Source organism: Physella acuta, unplaced genomic scaffold, assembly GCF_028476545.2.
Source record: "Physella acuta isolate Inbredline_101_S28 unplaced genomic scaffold, ASM2847654v3 ptg000095l, whole genome shotgun sequence".
NCBI classification, from domain to species: domain Eukaryota; kingdom Metazoa; phylum Mollusca; class Gastropoda; family Physidae; genus Physella; species Physella acuta.
Genome location: NW_026731615.1, coordinates 386764 through 412678, shown reverse-complemented (window position 1 = coordinate 412678; position 25915 = coordinate 386764). Strand labels below are relative to the sequence as shown.

General features: G+C 33.4%; 2 protein-coding genes across 10 annotated transcripts in view; one reads left to right on the top strand and one right to left on the bottom strand.

Annotated features, from left to right (window-relative positions):
* LOC131929504 (protein phosphatase 1 regulatory subunit 12A) overlaps positions 1-18138 on the bottom strand; it is a 42803-nt gene extending 24665 nt beyond the window's left edge. For 2 of the 9 annotated variants that reach the window (XM_059285758.1, XM_059285762.1), the window contains exons 1-17: positions 17832-18138; positions 11926-12056; positions 11720-11838; positions 11259-11418; positions 10662-10806; positions 10221-10295; positions 10031-10095; positions 9384-9541; positions 9082-9125; positions 8028-8369; positions 6177-6275; positions 5040-5231; positions 3541-3653; positions 2037-2270; positions 1425-1515; positions 603-836; positions 274-379 (exon numbers count right to left, since the gene is read on the bottom strand). In XM_059285758.1, coding sequence (XP_059141741.1) covers positions 274-379; positions 603-836; positions 1425-1515; positions 2037-2270; positions 3541-3653; positions 5040-5231; positions 6177-6275; positions 8028-8369; positions 9082-9125; positions 9384-9541; positions 10031-10095; positions 10221-10295; positions 10662-10806; positions 11259-11418; positions 11720-11838; positions 11926-12056; positions 17832-18080 — 2557 coding nt within the window. In that variant the 5' untranslated portion in view covers positions 18081-18138. Of the gene's footprint in view, positions 1-273; positions 380-602; positions 837-1424; positions 1516-2036; positions 2271-3540; positions 3654-5039; positions 5232-6176; positions 6276-7254; positions 7318-8027; positions 8370-9081; positions 9126-9383; positions 9542-10030; positions 10096-10220; positions 10296-10661; positions 10807-11258; positions 11419-11719; positions 11839-11925; positions 12057-17831 lie in introns of all 9 variants that reach the window. The other 7 variants (XM_059285769.1, XM_059285793.1, XM_059285785.1 and 4 more) reach the window with 7 other exon arrangements.
* Positions 18139-18213: 75 nt separating this feature from the next.
* Positions 18214-24046, top strand: LOC131929561 (small ribosomal subunit protein mS35). Its single transcript, XM_059285831.1, has 8 exons — positions 18214-18546; positions 21199-21404; positions 21720-21840; positions 22118-22257; positions 22783-22892; positions 23111-23180; positions 23409-23528; positions 23619-24046. The coding sequence occupies exons 1-8, from the start codon at positions 18414-18416 to the stop codon at positions 23820-23822; spliced, it is 1104 nt and encodes a 367-aa protein (XP_059141814.1). The 5' UTR covers positions 18214-18413; the 3' UTR covers positions 23823-24046.
* The last annotated feature ends 1869 nt before the right edge of the window (positions 24047-25915 follow it).

Here is a 25915-nt window from a genome sequence, read left to right as displayed (position 1 = left end):
ATAAAAATTAACAGTATTTATAGGGCATTCAAAATCATTGACTGCGAGGGATATAATCTGGTGAAGAATAAAAATTGAAAGTATTTATAGAGTACTCAAAATCTTTGACTGAGAGGTATGTAATATTATGAATAATCAAAATTAACAGTACAGAGTACTCAAAATCTTTGACTGCAAAATATGGTCCAGAATCAAAATTAAAAGTATTTTTATAGTACTCAAAGCAAATGACACAGATGGTTAAGTTCTAAAAGCAACAGAGGAGGAACTCACTAGAGGTTACATCTGAAGTTGTGCCACCCGATAAAGTAGAAAGATCTTTTTCCTCCCTCAACCTTCTATAACTTCCTCTAGAAGTAATAGGAGCAGCATCTGTGCTCTAAAAGAATGTACGAATGCAATGAGTTTGATTTAGTTCATACATACACACAAAGAGAAATGTACACACGTTAAAATATGACTTAACATACACACTAAACATTTACAATACAATAAAGGATTTAATATTTTCACTCATAATAAAATAAATTGCAAAACTATTTTCTGGAGATAATGAAGAATAATTTTAATAACGCTATTAAAATTTATAATTTAAAACATACATCATTTTCTATGTGTCGCCGCCTGTAACCTGAAAGAACAGAAGTATCTTCCTTGCTGGGGTTGTCCACGGCAGAGGAAGATATGGTGGTGGTTGTGGTGGCTGTAGGGATGGTGCTGGGGGTCACACCGTTACCACCAGACACACTGGTTTCTTTGGTAAGGACAGAGCTCTTTGCAGGCTCATTTGATCGAAGTACCTCCTCAGCTTTCTCTATATCCTCAAGGCTGACTCCCTGCAGAGAATAAAAAACACATTTAAAGGTTTTAAACATTTTCAGGGTGGTAGAATTATGACATAAAAATTATGTAATGTAATTTCAGCAGCACGAAAAGAGGTCTGTTTTGAATGCAAATGTAGCAAACGAAACAACGTAATGAGAACTTGTTAAAATAATTTTATAAAATATTTCTTTATTTGGTAATGTTGACAACCCTCTAGTCCTAAAGTCAGTGTACTTTTTTTTGCTTTACACAAGAATGCTTATTTCTGAAACTGTTCTGCTCTGGCATAGCATGTATCTGTGTTGACCCCACCTACAATATGCCTTGGTACCCCATCTCATGACCACCACTCTGACACCAATCAAAACCCCTACACAACTGTACCTGTGTCAGTACCTGTGTTGACCCCACCAACAATACACCTTGGTTACCCCATCCCATGACCACCAGACTGATACCAAACAAATCCCCTACACCATACCTGTGTCAGTACCTGTGTTGACCCCACCAACAATACACCTTGGTTAACCCATCCTATGACCACCAGACTGACAACCAAATCCCCTATACTAGTGTATCTAACAGGTTAGTGTACATACCTGTGTTGACCGACGAGTCTGTCTTGCATGTTTAGCTCGAGCTTTACGCTGTGTTTCTGTCTCTTCATCTCTCTTAGGTGGCTCATAAGACCTTTTTCGAAGCAAGAGATAAAACAAAACTTCAGTCAAATCTTGACCTCCTTATTCAATGATCTACACTACACAAATGCTATTAAACCAAGCAACAGTACTACTATTAGATCCATGAAGATGTACTACAAAAAGGGAATGAGGAGTTCATCACACAGTTCAGGCCTACAACATGCAAACAGCAATTTGGTGAAATTGTTGCCTTTCTTTACATTTTACAAAATTATGCATAAAAAGTTACATTGTAATTTACAGCATTTTATTTTTCTATTTCAATTTATGAATGAAGATTTAATCAGTGGGATGGGTTGTAAATGCAAACAACAAAATTTTGTTGGAAAACCTATTCTCTTTCATTTCTACTAAATTTTAAGAAATGTTTCTTATGTCATTTTTTAATATGAAAAGGAATGGAAATAACATAAATGTCCCCTTGCATACAAAAGTCAAAAATAAGAAAAGAGAAAAAAAAACTTACGGTCCAAGACATGTGGTATAGAAATAATGAGCAAGAGTACACACCTTCTTAATACTGCATTGGTAGTAGAGGTGGTAGAAGTACTAGCAGATGTGGCTAGAGGGGAAATAGGGGACGAGGTGCTGGATGGGTTAGTGAGGTGTAAGCGACTTCGGTCTGATACACCTAGTTTCTCCTCAGTGTTTGCTGTTGTTTCACGCCTGTACATGGGCACATAGCTACTTGTGCGGGAGGCCAGGTTTCTTGCTAGGTACGACTGACCGTACGTGTAACTGTTTCTAATTATCCACACACAATCCATGGCAGCAGGGTAGAAAGAAAGACATGCATTAATTGGTGGCATTCTCATGCAATTAGAACACACTACTTTAAACTATTGAGCAAACTGGTAGTACTTCAAATAATTTCAAACTTAATGTCAAAACTTATCTATGCAAGATAGAAACTCTTAGGTAAGGAGAAGTATTGGTAAAAATATAAAATGATCCTATATTATTCACAACTAAACTGTGCTAATATAATTTTTTAAAACTTAAAAATATTAAAAAACCAACCACTTAAGTTAAATAGAATAGAACAATTTTAATATAGCATGCTTAATAAAGAAAATAAAGTAGGGCATTAAAGATTTGTTGAAGAAAATAAATTAAGACAACCCCATGCAGTCTGACAATAATCATTTTAAAATTTATTCTAGACAGATAACCCCTATCCCACTCTGAAATCTTAGTTGTTACAAAATGAAAAAGATACAGTTAAGTTAGATGAATATTTAGTCCACAAATGAGATAATAAAAATTTTGAGTTTTTTTGTTAACTTTTTAGATACAAAACTTATCCCAGAACAAGAAAATGTTACATTTGTATCTTTATTAGAGATTACAGAAGTCCAGAAACAATGGTTTTAGACAACAAGTTATCAGATTATCATAGCAGCAAGTGGTGAATACCTCCTTTCAAATATTGACCTATACTGTTTGAGAAACTCACTGAAAGAGAACAAGCCCTAATAAAGGATAACATCTGTACCTAACTAGTCTTCTTTTAAACTTTAAACCATCACCCACAATGCCTGTTTAAATTATAAATACAAATCTTTCCATAGTCTAATAGACCATTGGATAATGGTGCATTGGTCTATTAAGCACAATGCCTGAGGAGTAAGATGGAAGGGTCAGATGTTGCCCATGTATCAGGCCACCTCTGTCCACACAGTAGATGGACCCAAGAGATCCATGATACTATTAAAAATTAAAATTAGGAAAGACATATTGGTGACTTGGACTCTTAAATATATCTATGTTAGTGACAAAAATCAATTTTTTTAAATGTTCATGACTATTCTCAAAAACCAATATGACTACTAAGACTGATAAAGTACACACAAAGCACTTTCTTACACATAATTAGTATAGCTAACTATCTATATTCTATACCTGTCCTGTCTGACAGAAGCCTAATGAGAATTAGTCATGGCTGCATACTGAGCTAAAACAAACTGTATTGGGCCAACAAGACATAAAATGATAGCAATCAGGGAAGACATACCTATCTCCAGTTTTTCCATCAGCATCAGTTGTAGTTGTTACAGTTGATGTGGTCACTGTGGTCACAGACCCAGTGCTGGACAAAGGCCTGCGAGCCGCTAGCCGTTCGTTAAGCTGAAAAAGTTAATTTAAAACTTTAAAAAATATAAAAAGCTGTAGAATTAAAAACTACCTATTTAGTATAGATGATTGGTTTTAAAAGATACAAGCTGGCAACAACTTTTCAATGGACTGAAAATTAAAAGAACTAGGAAGGGTAAGTAAAATAACAAAAGAACTCATACTACATAAATAAATGGAGTTTAGTTAACCATGAAACTTTGAATATAGGATTTTTTTGCCATGGAGAAACATTTATGATTAAAATTTATACCATATCAATTGAAAGTATAACATTACTATGATTAGATGGAAGAAAAATCAAAGACATATGTGTGCATGAAACATCAACATATTCAAACATTAAAAGGAAACCAATTTACATATTTTACCAAAAGTAGACTGTTAAAAAAGTCTATTCCATGGATTCCCACCCATCACACCAGTCAATAATAATTAAATGACAAGTTTAGTACACAGAACTCTCCCAACTAAAAAAATATTTCAGAAGAAAAAATAGACAAGCCAACAGTCCAGAAAAATACATCCATCATGCAGATCACAAAGTTATTTACAAAAATAGTTATCAAATGGACCAAAAAGAGGAGCAGTTGAGAAATGAATGTAAAAAGATGAATTCTGGATGACAGTATAGTAGTAAGATTTTATGTTATTACATATGTAAAGTAATAGAAATAAACATTTCATAGACTGATTAGTTATAACAGAATAAACAAAACTTGATCCTCAATATATTGAAAATTGGTTTTGACAATAATTATTGTAAATTTGAATGCTAACTCAGTGTACTAAAATACGTCTCCTGATTGCATGCTGTGTCACAATACCACATGTTTACAACTTTAGCAACAACAACAACAACACAATACTTTAACAGCCTTGCATCATACGCTGCTCATTAGTAGTTAAACTGGTACCAGTGCAGCCTAGCTAACATTACAGACTACAACAGACAGTGCCTCTACAAACAAGCAGTACTAGTGATGGACAAGCATACATGATGGAGCATCTCTCAAGTGCTGAGCTGACTTTATGGGGGTGGTGCTGTGAGGGGGGGGGGGGGTGTTGTGATGACCACAGGCATGCTAGATACAGGGTGGTGACCCCTCAAAAGCAGAATGAAAAGTACTTTTCTATTATTTTTTTTTCCAACTATAAAACAAGTGACGAGATCTTTCGCCAGCTGAAAAGATTCAGGTATCAAGATAGAATTCTCAAGAGTTGGTTGGTCTTCACTCCAGGGTTATTGTATCTGTATGGAAACTAGTGTCGCAGCAAATATATATATAAACCCAGTGTACTGATCAAAAGACTTGCCTAGAACCCTCTACCTACAGTTTCGTCTTGATCGTTCATAAAAAAATAAGATCCCAAACTCACAATTTCTAATCTAGTGTCAAGCGCAAGCCGTGGGCTCGACGCTGATCTTGGAAGTGAATTGCTCTCATTATCTGCCATCCACTCTGGCACCATAGACGTGCTGCCAGTCTTGCGGAGGTTTGTGCGCCAAGAGGGCAGTGACAGGGCACTGTCATTGGATGTAGTAGCAGCAGATGGTGCAGAATCAGCAGCCTGTAGTAGGATCATGCCATTAACATTAAATAGCTAAAGTTCAAATAAGCCATTTTATACTTGATGCTGTCTTTGATTCAAATTGAAACCATTTATTAGGTTTTTTGTTGAATATCTTTCTTCAAATTTAAAAACCATTTTTGTAGATTGTCTATTTTTTACTGATTAAAAAGCTTTTTATTAATGTAGCTATTCTTATGGTGGTGTGTATTTCATTTGTCCACAATTCTTTTTAAAATTACATCATCATGCAGATTTAAATCAATTAATTACAGTAATGAATATTAGCATGCAATGCAATGCATATAGCTAACAGAATATAAGATATAATTTAAAAAATCGCTTAAAGCATGTACTTATTTTAATATTTTTTCCACTACAATTTTTTAAATAATTATTTTACTATAGGCCTAATAAAATAAATTGAAAAAAAAATGAGTAATAGGTGATGTCTAAAAAAATATAATTTGAACTTACACAAGGGAAGAAATGAAAATAAAAAAAATGGAACAACACTACTTGGGATAAAGCAAATAATAAATAAAAGTGTATGTGTAGCATAGTTCCAGTCAACTGTAGTTGGTGTATTGATGATAGCCCTGTTCACACACCCCACATTTTCCCAATGCTGCTAGATGAAAGCTTCTCCAAGAGTATAAGTTGCGAGTGGGAGTTTTAGAAACAGGCACAGAGTTAGTTTATTATTTGGAAGCATTAGAAAGAAGGGTGAGTTAAGACAATGTTAGTTCTTTGAAAACCCACAGATCAAACTGAATTGAATTAGTAAAGTAGATTCGTCAGACCATCCCAGTTAATGATGCCATGCTTGAAGATGCCGGATGCAGTGTCCATACATAGGAGGATATAGTCAAGTCTAGTGAGCTGGGCAATAGTATGGTGCCAGTAACTACACCACATACCCACAGGCCAGGCTGGAGCACTCACCTTTTCAGTTGGAAGGCGGGCTGGGACACTAATGGACCGGGACACCAAATCTCGTCCTATACTCATAACAGAGGTGACGGGTTTCCCTGGAGTAGAGTCCTTTTGGGGGGAGTGGCAGAGTGGGGGTGGAAGGGGAGCAGGAGGAAAGCAAGCAGTGATAACAGTGATAAATTTGTCAAATCTGTGTTAAAAGATTTAGCAGTAACAGCTAGTGCTATGGTTGGAAAACTGACAAGCTAGAAAAAAAGCAGGAAATTATTGGACAGCCATACCATCCACACTTTTCAAACCAGTTAGCATCAACGAACATGAAATGACTTGTTGTAATGTTAAGAATAGGCAGTGACTAGATGATAACAGCTTATGCTTATTGAGAATAAAATTTTGTAAATAGATGTGCTGTGTGTTGGTTAAACATATTTTACAAAAACTGCAGGAAAAAATATATAAATCAAATAAATATAAACAGGATACTTCTACATAAAACTGGGAATAAATGGGTTAAATATAAGAAAATATACAGCAAGGTCAATACAGTAAAATGAATGTTTAAATAACAGACAAGATAGTTGCTGATAAATGTAAATAATAACACGGTGGTAATGGAATAAATAATATTGATATGATTCTTCTATAGCAATAAAACAAATTTCTGAAAAGCTTAAAGGGAATAATGGCTAGATTTTTTTGTAGTCTAGGTCATTGCTTAGTGAGAATATTTCCCTATCTATGATATATTGATGAAGATCCTCAACTGTAGTTACTATTAAATTAACAAATCAGTAAGCATTTAAAGATAGATCAATTTAGAAGAGATATTATATAAAAATCATTGCTAGTCTTTTAACAACTAATACACTATTTTTTTTTAAATTTCCAAAAATATTTGCAAGCACACAGCCGATAAATGCTTTCAAGATTGTTTTATCATAAATTGTAAATATTGTACATTAGAAACTATAAATGAACAAACTGGGTATTATTTATAAAGCAGGTATGCCATGATTAAACAGCCTATGATGACTGTAAGCACTGGAGAGAGCAGGTAAACTATAGAAAACAAAGCACAAATCCATACTAGGTGTGAGTATTGGAAAGACCTGTGCCCAGTGTTTGAGAAACGAGACCTGCGAAGCTGATACTGAAAACAAAAATTGTGTAGAGGGGGAGACCAGTGTTGAATTAGAGTTATCACAACTTGCCTCACACAACAATACAACAAAACTTAGTGCTTCATAGCTTCAATCTCTAATAAAAAAAATTCTTATCATCTGAAGGAAATTGCAAACAGTAAAACAAAATTTCAACTGAAAACACTTTAGAGCATTAGAATGTATACTATCTTTTTTTAAATATTTTTTTTAATGAGAAAGATATTTTATTAAAGCTAGATCTAGATTATTACACACATTAATATTCCATAGAATTTTAAAAACTTGTCATCCCCTATTTAAAGTTTAAGCAAGAAGGAAAGCTAGAATAATGTTAGTCTCAAATTAGGTTGGCAGCTACGAGCTTCTTTAAATTTTAAGTCTACAACATCAACTACAGTTGAAGTGTAAAAAAAGGATTTGAAAAACAAAACTATATTTTACAATAAAAACTATCTAAAGCTTCTAAATATGGAAAAACAAGAACAAATCTCTAACTTTGGAAAACATTGTGGTCAAAAAATGTTTAAAATATTTTCCAGAGTTACTGGCAAAAGTAAACTTAAAAACAAAATTAAAGCCAAACATTGTTAATCAAATGAGAAAATAAAACAAAAGGGTGCTCACAAGTACACCAACATTTAAACCATTTAAAACCATAAACAAACAATGCTGTTGGGACACTGGGTGGGAAACTTACTTGTAAAGAGGCTTCACTGTTAGGATCAGCCAGCCTCTCTACCTTCGAAATACTGACAGTAGGCCTGGGTGTCAGCACTGCGGCAGTCGTGTCAGGAGTCACCGTTGTGGGTGGTGGAGACGTGATTAACGGTGCTTGGGGAACAGTCACCGTTGGTGTTGGTACAGTCACCGTTGGTGTTGGTATAACAGGAACAACAGAAGGGGTGCGCTCAGATTCTGATACCTCCTCAATTTTAGGCATATCAGGCCGCCTCAACTCAGCGCCAGCGGGGAGGGGCGCCGGGGTTATAGTCCGCAGCCAGGAAGAAGAAGTGGTGGATGTGTTGGTAGATGTAGGCAGCTGTTTTGATTCCGTGTAGATAAGAGTGAGCACCCATGGCCAATGGTAAAACAAACCATGTTAAAATAAATATTGGTGCACAGTTGGTTAAAAAACAATCTATAAAAAACTTTCCTTAAGGTTACTACTGCCAAAAAAAGCAAAGTCAACTCAAAAGAAGAGTTTATTTTCTATAAAGCTGTGCAAGGATAATTTTGACTATGTCTAAAAATAAAAAACAAATGTGGCAACTTTTAACATTTCCTATGTAACAACATTGAAACTTTTTAATCTCTATGAGTGTTTTAAAAAAATATGAATTATTATATATGTGTTAAGGAAAAGATAACCTGTATGTGTACATACCAAAATGTAATTTATTTATTAACACATTAGTTTATTCTATTCATACAGAATATTGGTTTCTTAAATAATAAAGACTTTTAATAAAATACTTCAAAACAAACTATTTTTAAATACTAAAAAAATAAAATTTATAAAAATCCTTGCACATTAAAATTGTATTTGAATGAACATAAAAAGCAACAGCTACTCTACTTTAAAGCACTACAAACCACTAAACCCAAAATAAAGAAAAAAAAAAAAAATGTATACCTAATAGACAACGGCAGACTTTTATTTTTCAGAATACAACACCTAGAATTGCCTAATTTATTTTCATTTTAAAAAAAAAAACTATAGAAGATGAGGTGCTTAAAATAAATAAACATACCTGTGGTTGTTGGGATACCTGCTTGTTCTTTTCATTCTTTCTTTCTGCACAGAGAAACGACAAAATATTTTCCTACAACACTTTTACCAGATATTAACTATTTGATTTTAAACTTTCAGAACTTACACAAAAAGAGTGCGTTTATTCTTCATAAAACAAACTATATATAGAAAGAAAAACATGAGTTTTAAAATATGTTTAATCTGTATGATTAAGACTTGTATCATATGCCTACTATATAAACACTGTATAACAGTATTTGCTTAATTTTTTTATATATGAAATATTCAACAGGTCAATACCTGTTTCAGCATCTTCAGTTTCTTCTGGTGAAATACTAGTTATAATCTTTTCCTCATTCTTGCCTGGGTGGAGTGATGCTAGTGCTGCACGTTCCTCTTCAGATGTACGTTGTATAACATTCTGTTTTTGGTCTCCACTCATACGTGTAACAGAGCTTCTGCACATTCAATTTTAACACACACTTAATAACATCACATACAGACTCAGAATTTTTATAATAAAATTCTTCATAATTTTTATAATAAAATTCTTCATAACTTTTTAAAATAAAATTCTTCATAATTTTTTAAAATAAAATTCTTCATAATTTTTTAAAATAAAATTCTTCATAATTTTTTAAAATAAAATTCTTCATAATTTTAATAATAAAATTCTTCATAATTTTTATAATAAAATTCTTCATAATTTTTTAAAATAAAATTCTTCATAATTTTTTAAAATAAAATTCTTCATAATTTTTATAATAAAATTCTTCATAATTTTTTAGAAAAAATTCTTCATAATTTTTTAGAATACAATTCTTCATAATTTTTTAGAATACAATTCTTCATAATTTTTTAGAATACAATTCTTCATAATTTTTTAAATAAAATTCTTCATAAATACTCAAATTACATAACGTTTATATAAGAAAAGTGAACAATACCTCCTCTTTCCACCATGACCTACAGGTAGGATAATTTCTGTTTCTCTTTCGTGATTATTTCTAAACTGAAAGCAAAACAGTTGTAACAGGTTTAAACATCTGTAACTACTGGCTCTAAAGCTAAAACAACAGACTTCAACTAGTTTAGTAGCAAAGCAAACCATTATGTTATACCGAATAACCAACTTACTGTTGCTTGTTTTTCTTTTAGATCATTTAGTAAGTTTAACATATCTTTCTCTGCTAAATCAAAGGCAGTATGACCCTAAGAAAAATAGGTCAAAATTTTCGGTTCAGGTATATAGTAACAAAATTTTCATATCAAATAGATCTATAAGGTATAAACACAAAAAGTAAAATAAAAGTACCAGTATCAATCTCTTTTTGAAGAATACTTTTTATAAAACAAAAAGGGTTCTAAGTACAAAAACTATATAATTGCTCAATCTATTTAATCTATATAAATTTGTTTGTATGAAAAAATACAAATTTACATAACACCACACATAAATTAAAATAATGTTTACAAAACTGAACCCTGTTAGTGAGTTAGGTGTCTCCACTACAACTCCACAGAACTGAACCCTGTTAGTGAGTCAGGTGTACCATAAAGGGCCACAATCAGACTTACAGCTTTGTTTTTGTGCATCATGTCACACATGTTCTCCACTAAAACTCTGCAAGCTTCCTCTTGGCCCCAGTGAGCAGCTGCATGTAATGGTGTCCACCCATCATGGTCCTCAGCATTGATGTCTACCCCAGCCTCCATTAGTATACTGATACAGAAGGATAACATAGTTAACATCGGTTATAAAAAAAAAACAAGAATTTAAAACATACAAAACAAAATAAACTGTATATCAGGAAAACTTTAGCTTTGAATATTACTTTTTGACATCAAGAGGGATTCTAAAACACTGTTTAATTATCAATAAAGCAGCAATTTAAAATTTCATATCAAAGCTTCCAGCGCCATATTTTCCAAACGTATAACAATGAAAATAACTATTTTTATCTGAATGTGTGCTAAAATGGTCTAATCTAAAATTACATACTTTTTTCATAACCTTTATTCTAAATTACATGGTGGCAAAAACAATTAGAACCTGGTTTCTTTTATTAAAACATTCTAATAAGTTGATTAAAAAATGCAACTGCTGAAAAGCAAAACAAAATAACTATTTTTTTAATTAGTATTATAATTTCTATTTTAAAAATTTTAACTTACTTCATGACTTTCATATATCCCTTAGCTGCAGCTACATGTAAAGCAGTAGCCCCTGTTTTTGGATGTCTAATTTCGTCTATCGTTTTGTCTTTTAACCACTTATTAGCGTCTTCCAGCATCCTTTCCTCTTCTTCACAACGAGCAGCTTCAGCATCAATGCCTGGAGAGAGGAAAAAAGATACATTTGTAACAGAAATAATTCTTAGAAATTATCAATTTCCTTGATACAAAAAGTATTCACTATTTTTAAAAGTCTTACATCGGGAAAAAGGTGGTCATGTGTGTACTTTTTAATCAATAATTCAATAGGTGCTGAGTTTGTTGAGTCCATCCAGCTTTGATGGGTACCTGACTCAACTCAGGGAAAGTAAAAAGTGGTCGGGCACAGTGTTGCCCACATTAACCTATACCAACAAAAGAACCCTACTTGATATGTCTGTTTAACCACAAATTGAACATACCTTGTTTTTTCATTTCTTCTTGCAAGAGTTGCTCCATAGAATCATTTTCTGCAATATCAACTGGTAAATCACCATCATTATTGACAGCTGCCACATTAGCTCCATGCTTCATGAGATACCTGCACAAGTACAACACCCAGCATTATCCTTTCATCTGATATGTTTAAGAAGACTGGTATATCAGTTAGCTACCCCATTCAACTCACCTAGCTATCTCTGTAAATGCACAAGAGGCTGTAGCATGTAAAGGAGTCCAACCCTCATTATCACAGACATCCACATCTGCACCTTGCTCTACAAGGAACTCCACCATATCTAAATTGTCATCTATACAGGCCTAGAAAATAAATTACATTTTTTATAAATAACTTTTTTTATATACCCCTAACAAAAAAAAGCCAAACAAAAGTTAAAAGGTTAATCTTTAATCAACTAGAATTAGAAACATCAATAATGTTTTTCAAATATTTCATGTAACTTCTGGTATTTGGATCTATCAGACTTTTGGCATTTAGATATCGCCTTGCAAAGAAATCTTTCAGGTGGGCACAGCATGACAACCGTATTCTTTGTTTATATATCAAGCTACCTTTCTTGTAGACCTCACCAGATACTGCTGGGTTACTAAGTACAAAATCACTGCCATTTTCATTTTCTGTTTTCGCTCAGTTAACATGTTCACACGTTCAGCATGGCGTCACACTTTTGCATTTAAAACAAAATTGTTTGTGCATGTGTGAATGATAAAGTACATTCAGTTAAAGTTAACTTGCTGGTGTTGTGTTCTAAATATGTATCATGTATACCACAAATGTAAATACTGTGGGGAAAAAACAAAGGTTAAACTTTGAAGAACCATAACATAGGACTACATGATCAAGTGGTGTAGTACACAAATCCTAGCTCCTAAGTCTCAAAATGTGACACTGGGTTTGAGTTGGTAGAACAACTATGGGTAACTGACTTACATTAGGGAAATTGCTCAACAATTAACTGAAAAACACCGTCCCTTAATATACAGAGGTCACAGAAACAGGTGAACTCTACTTCATCTGCCCTATGAACTGCCAGGTCTGAAAGGGTAACTTACTACACTCTCAACACACACACACACATATTTATTTTCAGAACAAATATCTATCATTGCTGTCAAAGTACATCATGTGTAACAAGAGTTATGAATCAGCTTTTGACTATTACAGAGTTGAGTAATCATCTGTCTCCAACAGAAAAACTGGATCACTGGTTTGATGTTTGAAAGTAAACATCTCAACACTAACAGGCTAATGACAATATTTATAAAACTATGCTTTGCCTGTATGAGGAAAGTAGCACCAACACACACACAAGCCTAACACAACCTGCACAATAAGTTCTGGTAAATGTATGTAGTTAATCTGTAATCAATATAACTTGTAGCCTCTACCTTAACTAAGTCTATTTAGTGAACTTATCACAAATTTTTAAAAAAGTAACTACAGTTAGTCCAACATGTGGTAAAAATAGTCAATCCACTAACATGGGCCGTAACCTGAGGGTAAAAAAAAAGACCATTCTACAAAGACACATTTTTAATTTTTTTTTTTTTAAATACTTCTTTAATGGTCTATAAAATTATATAAACGTTGAAACAAAAAAATATATAAATATATATAGTCCTATTTATAGATTAATATTCTGAGTATGCTATTTTTACAGAGTTAATTCGAGATTTTGTTCAGGGCTGTTCATTGTTCTTAAGTGATGACGATTTTTACGTGGGTACTTGTCCGCGTTAAAATGAAGCGTGTGACAAATCTATCAGAGATTCTGATGATGAAACTACCCAAGCAGTCGAATAACCGGTAAGGGGAGGGGGGGGGGGGAGGAGAGAAAAGAAGAGAGAACACATGACCCAATTTCCCACCGGCACACGGAACTTTCTATTTTTAGCAATTACCTTTTGTTTACTCAATGCAACGTATAAAGCCTAAAGACAGTTTCAAATGTACGTCTACGGCATTTTAAGAAGACGCGGTCCCATTATTCATACGGTTAATAAAACAAGTTAAGCTGTACCGTAATGAAAGTCAAATTAAAATATGCCGTAATCTTTATTAATAATAAATCCTTCATCTGGGCCGTTAAAACGCCATTACAATAACGCACAAATCGTAGATCTAAGTTTTTTTTTTTTAAAAATAACGCGGATATTGAATCTATATTTTAAAAAAATGTATTATTCTTTAAAAATAAATAAGTGAACTAGGCCAGGGCAGTTCTGTCTCCCAAACTCCCTCCCCGTATGTCTTATCTACGATGCACCGTGTAGAGGTGACCCGTCTAGCAGACGAGCAAAAAACACGTGCGCATGTCTGCCAGTCAAGCCCACCATCACGTGCAGCATCACAAACTTGACTCATATTTAAATTAGCCTAACAATACATCCCAGATCCTCAACAGAGGGCCCGGCCTAATCGATGTTTTCCCAGTAAAATGTTATTTTAAACGAGCCGGCCACTGTAGAAACATTAGTGCCGACTCATCAAAATGGGAGCTGCTACACACCGTGTAGGTCCACGCCCAGCGGAACCAAACACCTTGTGCTCACCGCGTTCCTGACTTCTAAACAAACACCTCCACGCGTAATAAAAACAACAACTTTTAACAGAACAAACACCTCCAAGCTTTATAAAAACAACAACTTTTAATAGGAAATTATATGTCTACGTCAAATAATGTTAATTACATTAAATTCTACATTAAATCTATGCACTTTTTAAAGTAATAGGCCCTACATTTCCTACGGTTAACGAAATTAAACTGCTAAAGGATTATTTTAGACTTGACTCAGTTCTTAATTCTAAGAAATGGTTTGTTACTTATGTAGCATGCAAAGTGACGATAAATACATTTTCTAACAATTTTGGGTAGGCTTACATCATGTAGCAAGCTGTTAATGTTATTTATCCAAACGCTGATACAGATTCATAATTTCATTTAAAAAAAAACGTTTGATTCCAACACATGTTAGATGTGTTAATTTATTTCAATTCTATATCTTTGAAAAGCATTTTTTTTGCAGCATGCTATTAAGTTTGTTTAAAAATGACAGAAGATACAGTGTTTTAAAAATATATAATAAAGAGATTGACAGTAATATAGCCACCCCCTCCACTCTATTCTATAATGGCACCAATAACCCCCTCTAGTTTATTATACCAACTGTACACTGGTACACTATCTAGTCATAATAAAGCAACCACTTCAAGCTGAAGCATAAAACCATAAGATGGTAGAGTTGTAACAATAGTACCATGTAAATGGTACTGTAATAAAAACCTTAAAGGACCATGTAGCAACTAAAATGTGTTTGTGGGTATTATTGCTCAATTCACACCACGACATTAAAAATTTTCTTTTTACATAGGCCTACAATAAATAATGCATCCGCTATTAGAATATTGTCCAACATAAAGTGAGTTATAAATAATTAAATAAGAGACATAAATTACAAACTGTGACAAAATAAGGCTGGTGAGGTGTAGGTCTATTGTTATATGTTGTCACATCAATCTGTCAATACACATTTGATTATACTCTTCAGTGGACTGACTAAACAATCTCCCTATAGAGCATATTCATGACATATCTCTTTGGCACCTTAAAAATTTATTATTATGTTTTATTTTAAAAATAAAAAGAAAGATTATTTGTAGAGCAATAAAATACACTGATTTCATACCAATGTATTGCATTTTCTAATTATTGTAAAGTTTAAAAAATGAACTATATTAAAATAGAAATAAACAATAGTTGTCTATGTTAAGATACAATCAAAAAACTTATCAGGGAGAGCTTTTAGATTATAACTTACACTTGCTATTTAGCTTCAATGCTATAACATGTGTGTGTGTGTGGGGGGGGGGGGGGGGAAGAAGAAATAAACAACAACCACCCAGATGTGAGAGTGGGGGTGATGAATTGAGATGAAGAAATATTCAACACACGTTCAAGTTCAAAATACAATGTTCTTTATTAAAATTTATAGTCAACTTCCTACCTAACCTTACTAATCTATTGTTTACTGTATACTGTTCATACTATATGCCATCAATGTTCCCTCTAAGCTGCGCGGTTGCGCGGCCGCGCAGTAGTTTTGAGCTGCCTAGCAGTGATTTTGTAAAATAAATATATCCTTGTATAAGACTTTTAGAACAGCGCACACAAAAAATACATTTTGCACACCAGCTTTTCCTCCTTAGAGGGAACATTGTATGCTATCTACTATTACGACCGTCTCTAACCGCTACCTTACACCTTCTGCTCTCCTCGCTAGCTACCTATCAACTGCCGCTAATCTTACTACTGGCCCATGCCTCAGTGGTCAGCTGACCGTCCCACGTGACCGGTCAGCTCCTGTACGTCCATTGGTCTCCACCCAACTATCTATAGCCTGTTTCTCTATCTACTTGACCTAAACTAGCGTCATCACAACATGACAAGATGTACAGAGAAGTAGATGTTGTAACAACAAAACAGTATTATTTTACAGGCCCACTGAAACTGATAGTAATTAAATCATTTCTCTTAACCCCAGATCACTGAGAAGGTCTTTGCGATCGTGGGGAGTCACAGAAATGTAAACATAAAATAACAAATGATTACTATTGATTATAACAGGCCTACTATAGCTTGTTAGCTTAATAATTACAACAGGACATAGTTATATTAAACAAAGTAATAGCTGATTGACAGAGACATTAAAGCCCCTGGTAACATTACAACATCTTGGGTCAAGCATTAGATCGGAAAAGAAAAGTAGGTAGACATAAGCAATCCTAGAGTAGGACAATAGAGGAAGCAAATGGGTTCAAATAAAGAGAGTTGCACAAAAACAGAGTCCAATAGAGGTGAAGCTGCAGCCCTTGGCTCCACAGGAATAACACATAGTTATATTGATTTTTTTCCCAAAAATAGGCCTGGGATTTTTAAAAATTTCTGTTGTAAACAATGTTTCATGGATTTTTTTATATATTTTTTGAACTGATACAGAAGTGGGGATAATTGAAAATGTGTGTTTGTCAGTCAGCTAGTGCCATGCCCTATTTCCTATTTTTTTTATAATCCTGCTATTTTCACACAATATTTTATAGTAAAAGTTATGAATCTTTATACACTGTGCAGAAGAAACTGCTACATATGAAGCAACATTTTAAGGAAAGTTTACTCAATTTAATGGACTTCTTTCTACACAAAGCAATAGAAGAGAAACGGACATGTGTAAATTGTATACCTAATACCAAAAATTAATAAACAATAATATTTTAAAAATATACATTTTTCCATTCATATAGATAGCTTTTCAGTTCCTTAGGCCTATTAAATATTATTAGGCTTAAAAGGCTGGTGGGTATAAAACCTGAAAGGAATTCAAATAATAAAGGCTGATTTCTTAACTTTGATGATAAATACTATGTTGAAGGAGGTGGGGCGAGAGAAATGAACATATGTATGGCTAGTAACGTTAAAAACAGTTGGCACCAAAAAGTGCTGCTGGAAAGAATAGAATAACATTTTGCATAGCAGTAGAACTCATGACGAGCACATTCTGTTACTTGCGCGAAGTCCCTTTAATTACTTTAAAATGAAAATCCATGTCTATTAGAATTTTACTATTGACATTTTCAAATGGAAATAGGTACCACCTTTTACCAACCGGAGAGGAAATAGACATAGACTAGATCTAGACACTTAACTCAGATTTAAGTTACATAGTATGATAGTAGGCTTATTAATTTAACGATACTAAAATGAGATTGACAGTAATATAGTGGGGCCTACATCTATTTCAAATCTAGATCTAGACAACTTAGAGTCCTACCTACCTATCATACCAAACTCAGACAACACCCAGTGCCCAGCTTTTAAGTTTTCAAGACACTTTCAACACTTTCAAGTTTTTCAACTTTTAATTTAATAGATTTTCAGATCTAGAATATAGACTACAAATTAATTTTACCTTTAAACTAACATCTTGTAATGATGTATTTTTAACTGAAACGATATGTGACATGCATACATAGATTCTATGGTAAAATAATTTAACTTAGGCCTAGATAAAAGAGGCTACCTGATGAAGTGCTGTTAGTCCATCCACATTTGCTGTGTTGATATCTGCACCCCTTTGCAAAAGTTTTCTAACCTCTTCCTTATCCCCACTCGAACAAGCGGCCAAAAAAACGCAGCCGTCTTGAAATTTAACTTTAATTCTATCCTTTTTGGGTGACACAGGTTCTAAGTTTGTATCAGAATCTTCCCATCGTTTCACCTGTTCGTGCCTTCTAATCAAGGCACTAACTTGTTTTTCGTCGGCCGCCATTATTATGTTTGTGAGGATCCGACTTGACCTCACTCTCAGCGCCGTCTAACCGGAAATTATGAGACCGGACAGTCTTTCACTATCATAGGCCTAGGCTCTGTTAACAAATTTGCTTTACTTCCTTTTAAACTTGAAATTATTTGAAAGCTTAGTATATATTTGTATGTCGAATAAGTAATACAATAGCTGTATTTAAGATGAACATATCCAAATGAACTAGTGATAGGTTTTACTGAAAATATTGATCTATTTAGAACTATACACAATAAAAAAGCGAAAATTCGAAAAACATTCTATTAATAACCATTTGAACGGAAGTTATTATTTACAAATATGGCAGCGCTTAGAAAAACATCTGACATTCAACGTTTTCTGGTTATTTCATGGGCAAATATTCCAAATCGGAAAATCAGTACGACATTACGCTGTAATCAAGATGAAGCGAAACAAGAAACAAGTGTTAATGGTATCGTAATTTTTAATCACTCTGCAAAGACACTGCTTAGATATCTAGAGTAATTCTAGACTCTAGAGTTAACTACATTCGTCATTCAGTAGTAACTAGTAACTACTACAGTAGTAAAAAATTAAAGAAAAAGCCAAGTCAACTGAACTGAGCCCCATGACTCCTGACCTTACTGTTTCTTCAGTTTATGTGTGTGTATGTTACTGTGTTAGTAACTGTTAGTGTGAGGTGATCTGAACGATGTGAGTGTGCAATTTAATGAGGTGAAAGGTTTGGGATTGACTGGCAGCTTTGAACTTGGGTAATCTATCGTTTTGGGTACGTAAAATTTACTAAAATCGCCCGCGGCTATTAATTGTACGAAGACGTTACCTCATTGTCAAGGCTTTAATAGAAGTATATTGTCATATGTTTGTGTCAAATATTATAGAAAAATGAATAATAAACCTAAATCAATGGCTAAATATAATATATCGATAAAGGCCAAAAATTAACTTTAAACATCAGTGTCTGAGAGCAAGATTTGCTATATAAACGGCAGCCATTTGTAAAATAGAGTGGCTTCCCCCTGAATCTGCGCTATAAGCTTATAAAAATAAAACTTAGACAAGATGGCTGCTATAGTAAATGAGCATGGTTGCATCTGTTGGAAACATCGCTAGTCTTCATTTATTATGGAAAAGTTTTAATTCAATTGTTTAAAAACAGGTACATAAATGGAACAAGGAAACATTTTTGTATTTTATAAAACATAAATCCTCCTCAAAATGTGAAATAATTATTAAAATTTAAGGAGTCACCTGTTTTTCACATTACAAGTCGCGGGCGATTTTACGTACCTAAAACGATAGATTACCTGAACTTGCTTATTAAGTATTAAGTGACAGAGTTTGTCAGTTAAAAAATGTGTTAAAAACTCAATTTTTGAAAAGTTTCTTCTTAGATAAAGTTTCCCTTGCAGATAGGCCCATATCTCTTTTTTATAGAAATATTTTGTTTTTGGATATTTTGACATTAGTAAATACTCATTTGAAAGTAGTCACTGTTGTATGTATGCCGGCTTTTAGTTTTGATACTCCTTTTAGTTTTGATACTCTAACAACAGCATTCTTATGTAATGTACAAACAAATCTCCTAATTGTTATTTTTAAAATAATTTAATATAGGCCTACCTATCTTTCATTTTTTCAGCTGTAGATCTAGTTTTGTTTGAAGTACAATTTTGCCAAATGTTTTTCCTTAAATTTAATTTTGAGAAACTAGACAATAATCAGGCCTAGGTTACACCTGTCTGTTGCTAAACACCATCTATGTGCTAACTGTAATTTTAAGTTTTCAACTTCTACTTACCCTTATTTATAGTTATATAGGCCTACTGAAAATCAGAATTCATACTCACATAAAAAATTGCTCTGATAACTCCAGTTCACTTATAACAAAATGGCTTAAAGATAGACTCTACTTCACATGCCCAAAATAATCAGGCATAATAAATATGCTCAAGTGGTTTACGTTAGATTTCTGACTATTTGTCTCCTTCATTCATTGTATTTTTATACAAAACATTGATTTAGAAACATTTTCATATTTGCTTAGAACAATTTTTTGTTGGGTTGGGGTAAAAAGCCAACACAAAAATATACTTTCTGAATTATTTTTATTCTGTTCAACAACATATACAAGTTCTACATATCATTCTATCTAAACTCTGCAAATATGAACAAAATACAACTGTAAGTAAAATAACTATCTATATATATAATTCTCTGTGTGGGGACCATACAAAACACCACCAAGTAAGGGCTTAGCCGTTCCTTCCTGCTCTCTAGGCTTATCACTACCACCCACATCCCACCAGTCTGGTGAGCTGTGGTTCACCCCGAATGTTTACAATGTGACGGCTATTAGGGGCAGATAATTCAGCTTTTAAACAATTTGAAACCAAGTTCTCTTTGATGTTTTCATATTCGTCTGTAAACTGTCTGGAGGGGGAAGAGAGGGTAGTGTCGAATTCACAAATTATGAATTACTGAAAAGTAGAAAATAAAACAACTAAATAGCGGCGTATGTTTACGGCCCAGGTCAGCTCGTGTGATTTATTCTGGTATATCATGACTTGTCACAAATGGCCAATGCAAAAACAAGGTGATTCCACCCCTCACAAACAAAATTCACTAAAAAAAACTTGAGCTAGACAGAAAATCTTTTTTGTTTTGTTTTCATATAGTTGAGCTCTACAAGAATATACATTTTTATTTTATATGATTTGTGTTTTTTTTTTTTTTACCAAAATCCCTACTACTAGGATTGTGATTCTACTCACTAAATAATAATAAATAAATTATGCAAACAAACTACTTGATTTTTATGGTGTGTAGAAGACACATTTTCTAGCACTTTTGTGCTTATTAAGCAATGTAAACTTTTTGGCAAAAGAATACAAATTTATTAATATGCATAGAACCCATAAACTAGTTTAAAATTACAGCTAAATTTGATTTACATTATTGGTCTCTTAGTCTATTTGTTAATGCTTTCACCTGCAACATGTTTTAGATAAGAATGTTGTATTGTAAGTGTAATACTCAATTAGGTATGACTGTTAGAATTACTTTGTTTTTAAATGATAGTTCATGTATTTTCTTTTTACAGCACCTGAAGAAAATTTTAGAGTATATGAGATAGAAGGTCTTCACAAAAAAGTGGTAGAGAGACGTTTCAAAAGAACACCAAAAACAACTTACCCACCAAGATTTCGCAGCATGCCTGTGGACCAAGACTGGACTAATATTTGGCCAGCACCTGCTACCTTTAAATGGGGTACTGTACCATTTCCTGTGAGGCAAGGCTTTATAAAGGTATTAAAAACTTGTATTGTTCTTGTTGTAAAGTTTAATATTCTTTAACTCTAAACTAATTGAAACTAAATAATTCTCTACTTTTTTGGTTAGAACAGGCCAGTAGCCAATGACCATCTCATACATAGGCTCTGCTTTAAACAAAAAATTTTATTTTGTAGTTTTGAATGATCAAATGAAATGTAGAGGTCTGAGCGTTTGAATTGTTAGGATTTCTAAAATTTATTTTTTACTGAAATATTGTTCATGCTTTTTGGTTAACCTATTTCATACCTTAGAGCTTATCCAATTTTAATCACAATTTTTTTTTTAAAGTCTTCTTCAGAAAATGATGGTGTTGTACCTTCCAAATATGGCAACTTAGAGTTAATGAAAATCCCTAACTTCCTCCACTTGACCCCTGCACATATCAAGAAGCAATGTGCGGCCTTAAAAAGTGAGCTTTTTAGTTTAACTGTGTTTATAATTCTGATTAAAAGTTGTGATTTCACTTAGTAAAAAAAACAAGTTTTTCAGGCTTATTGTGGGTAATTGTACTGTATTAAGTTACAATACCTTCATATGCCACAGAAACATGAATTCTACTCATATTTTATTATAGCTGCTGCTTACTTAATGATTGTTTTGAAAATAAAGCTGTACATCAATAGACAGCAGCCTACTATTTAAATAGTAATTTAAGCAGTGCTTGCCAATGTTTTCTTCTTGAACAGAATTTTGTACACCTTGGCCGAAAGGTCTGGAAACTGACGGGAAATGTCGCTATCATTTTCCGCTGGAAACTGTTACATGTGATTATGTATTCTCTGCTCCATCGGTGAAGGATGACAGAGCCAGACATGTCATACTGAAGGTCAGTGGGTGCCAGTTTTTGTAAAGTTTTAAACCTCTTCTCCAGTTTATTATCATGGGACAGCATGGTCAAATGGTATAGGACTGCTATCCCAAAAGTCTTGAGTTTGAATCTAGGTTCCTGAATCACGTTTTGGAATAAAGGTGGCTGGGTAAAGTGTTGACTACACTATCCTTCATATGCCAAGGTCATAAAACAGGTGAACTCTATTTAACTTGCTCCATGTACCCTCAGGTTCAAAAAGGGAGCTGTACCAGTTCATTATCAGTTGATTGCTTTTATAGTAATGGCATAAACTGCTCTCAAATAAAACTAGCATATTGTATCTTTTTTCTTATTATTTCTCAATGGGTGGCCAATAGTATTCTATGTTGCCTGTGTTTTTTCATTATCTGCTTAATTTTTATTTTGTTCATCCTATTATTATGAAAAAAATGTATCACTTACAAATTTTGAAATAAAATGATCACAGAACCACCTCAATTGATGTTTTACTAAATAAAAATGTATTTCCTTGCTTTACAGTTTTATTTGTCAGATTTAAAACTAGATGAGCATGCAAGAGACAAATTTATTAGATTAGTTGGTCACAGGTATAACCGTGAAACAGATGAAGTTGTATTCCAGACTAATAGGTGAGTATATTTTAGCGCATGCATTCTTCTCTAAAATATCCTAATTTTTAACTTGCTTAAGTTACTGTTTTAATCAGGAATTTTAATTCTTTCTATTAACTTAATAAATATAATTTAATGTAAATAAATGGTTTGTAAAAATGGTACTGTTGTCAAGTAAAATTTAAGTGGCTTATTCACTTATTTTGTAACCGCTAGCATTATGCGTTTTCTTGTAGGTGTCCACTGAAATCCCAAAACTTGGAATTTTTAAAGTATGTTTTCACGGCTGTGTATTTTGAATCATGGGTAGGTAGCTAATGAGCTTACATAATTTCAAAACTTAATTTTTTATAAAAAGTTTAATTTCTTAAAATGTAATTATCTAATTTTCAGTTACTAGTCTTTACCTTGGTTGTTGCAATGTGCATTATTTTTATATAATCTTATATTATCAGCTTTTTTTTTAAAAAATATGATCTAAGCTATGACAGGTGCTAAACTGTTTTGATGATGCTGTTTTTTTTTTATTAACAGAAATATGAGAGCTGGGAAAAGTTAAAAACTTTGGAAGACATGGAGAAATATTTCTGGGACATCTACCCTTCTAGGAAGAATTGTTACGCTCTTTTACAAGCAATCAAAACTGCTGATGATGTAAGAGTTATTTTTCCCTGTGATTTTATTTTCAAAGTCATTTTAATCTATTTAGTAAAATGATACTGATGTCTTATGTCTTTCTTTCAGTCCTCTGAGACTAAGGATGGTGCATTGAGTTACCTCCCCTCGGACATGAAAGATGAGGAAGCTGTATGCAGCTTGCCACAAGTTCAACAATTAAAATCTGCCACGGAAAGTTTATTGAACGAAGGAGAAAATATCGACTCATTAAATAGTTACAAAGAAGCTGTAAAGAATTTATTAAATATTAAATGCAGTTTTCCTGTATAGTTTAAAAGAACCCAAATTTGCTTGTAATGAACTTTGTAAGCTGCATTATTAATTGAAACAAACTGTATGGAATACTTCTGTCCTGCAGCTTAAGGTCAAGTGTGTATCAGGTGATGATGTTTAATGGAATTGTATTCTTGTACAGGTTTTGAATGTGCACAAGTGTGATGCCAAATTTTTGTATGAAAATATTTTATTTAAAAGAACAACATAGATCAAACAATTGTTTTGTTCTTTTTTTTTTTAAATTCTATATTTAATTCTTTCCCAATATTTAGTATGAGAATAGTTAAACTCATTATAAATTTATATCTGTCTTCTTCTTTGTTCTTAATTTTACTTTTGGAAGGGATCCCCTCCAACACAATTAAAGATACGCTATGCCCCATTGAGGTCATTGACTCAGATTTCAGCCTGCTTTTCTTTTTGGATTTGCTTCCATAGCCTTTGTCCAACCAATCAGTGCTGTTTGAGAAATTTCATGCAGCATTTTATTTTCTAAAGGGTGCATAGTCAAGCAGACTATTGCTAACCCAAGTTTCTGATTTGGTTCCTAGCTCTAGTCAAGTAAAGGCAGCATTGCTTAGTATTAAATTATAACTACACAGATGAACATCTGCCTCATAGACTGCACTCTAATGGGTATTTTACCATTTTATATTTTCTTGAAGAGTTCAAACCAGCATATGAATGAATGTTCAAAGTTCAATAAGAGTTATTATTTCTATTAGCACAAAATTTAAACTCATGCAGTCACTAGTGGTGTCTGTCTTTCTGTATGGATACAAGGCATGGAACAAAGTAGACCTCCAGAGAAGAATCCCAGGCCCTGGAAATGAGATGTCTACGCAGACTTCTAGGGAACTCATGCAGAGCTTACATAACTAATGAAGTTTTATGAAGAGGTCAGAAAAATGATTGGTCACTTTGAGGGTCTACTGAGCAGTCAAAACAAGAAAATGGAGTTGGTAGGCCCATATCACAAACAAACAGCCTATCAATATTGCAATGAAGGGGAAGCAAAGACGACACTGGATGAATGACATCAAGGATTAGACGGGTCTGCCAGTCTTTGAGGACTAAGATAGATGACAGAGAATTATAAGGTCAACTGTCATGCCACACCGACCCCAGAAAGTGTTAATAGAACATGATGACAAAAATTTATTATAAACAGTATGATAGTGAACAAACACTCATATTGGAGGTAATTTTTTTTTTAATTTACAGCAAAGTTGTCAAACGTGGATACATCATTTGTCATGTACAAACACACAATTCTCAGCCTGGGTAAGCTTGGAGATTGACAAGACTTGAAACCTCTGCAATAGAAAATAATAATGAAGTTACTTGACACGTTTCTGTTATCAACTCTTTAATGCTGTACCTAAAACTGATATGATTTTTGTCCACGACACATTTTAAAACTATTTTCTTGAAAAGGATGTGGCACTTCAGTGACACCACGGTAAAAAAAAATCGACTTTTGTGGTGGGGGGGGGGGGAGGGTCGGGTCAATGTGGACGTCTACATGTTGAATTTAACAACACAATATGCCTACTTACAATTGAAAATAATTTTTAAAAATATTTTAAAAAAAAACTGCACACAAAAGTAGGTTAAAGATTAAGTCGGCAGTTCTTGTGTTAAATGTATCAGAAATGTAGCTGTATACTAAAGTATACCGCCCGCCTATGAAAAAAAAAGCGATTTTTTTTTTACAAGCGGGAGGGGTGGGGTCATTGTCCGCGGCAATTTTCTAAAACACTTCTTGGTGTTTCAAGTTCATTTTTAAACATTTCAAACAATTGTAACTAAATCATAGTAGGCCTACATCATTATTTTGTGAAAAAGCCTAAAATAATATAGATTTAGAGGGCGGGGGTAGCGGACCGCGCCGGGTGACACCATTTAGGGGGTGACACCAAGGCAAAAAAAGGCAAAATCTACTGAAGAAAAATGCTTTTTTTTGCCAGTCCCATTAATGATTAATTAAAGTTAAATAGTCTTTTAAGTATGAATCGACTATTATTACAAGGGGGTAGGGGTGACACCATGACGTAAACGCGCAAACTATAGTGAAAACAATGCTA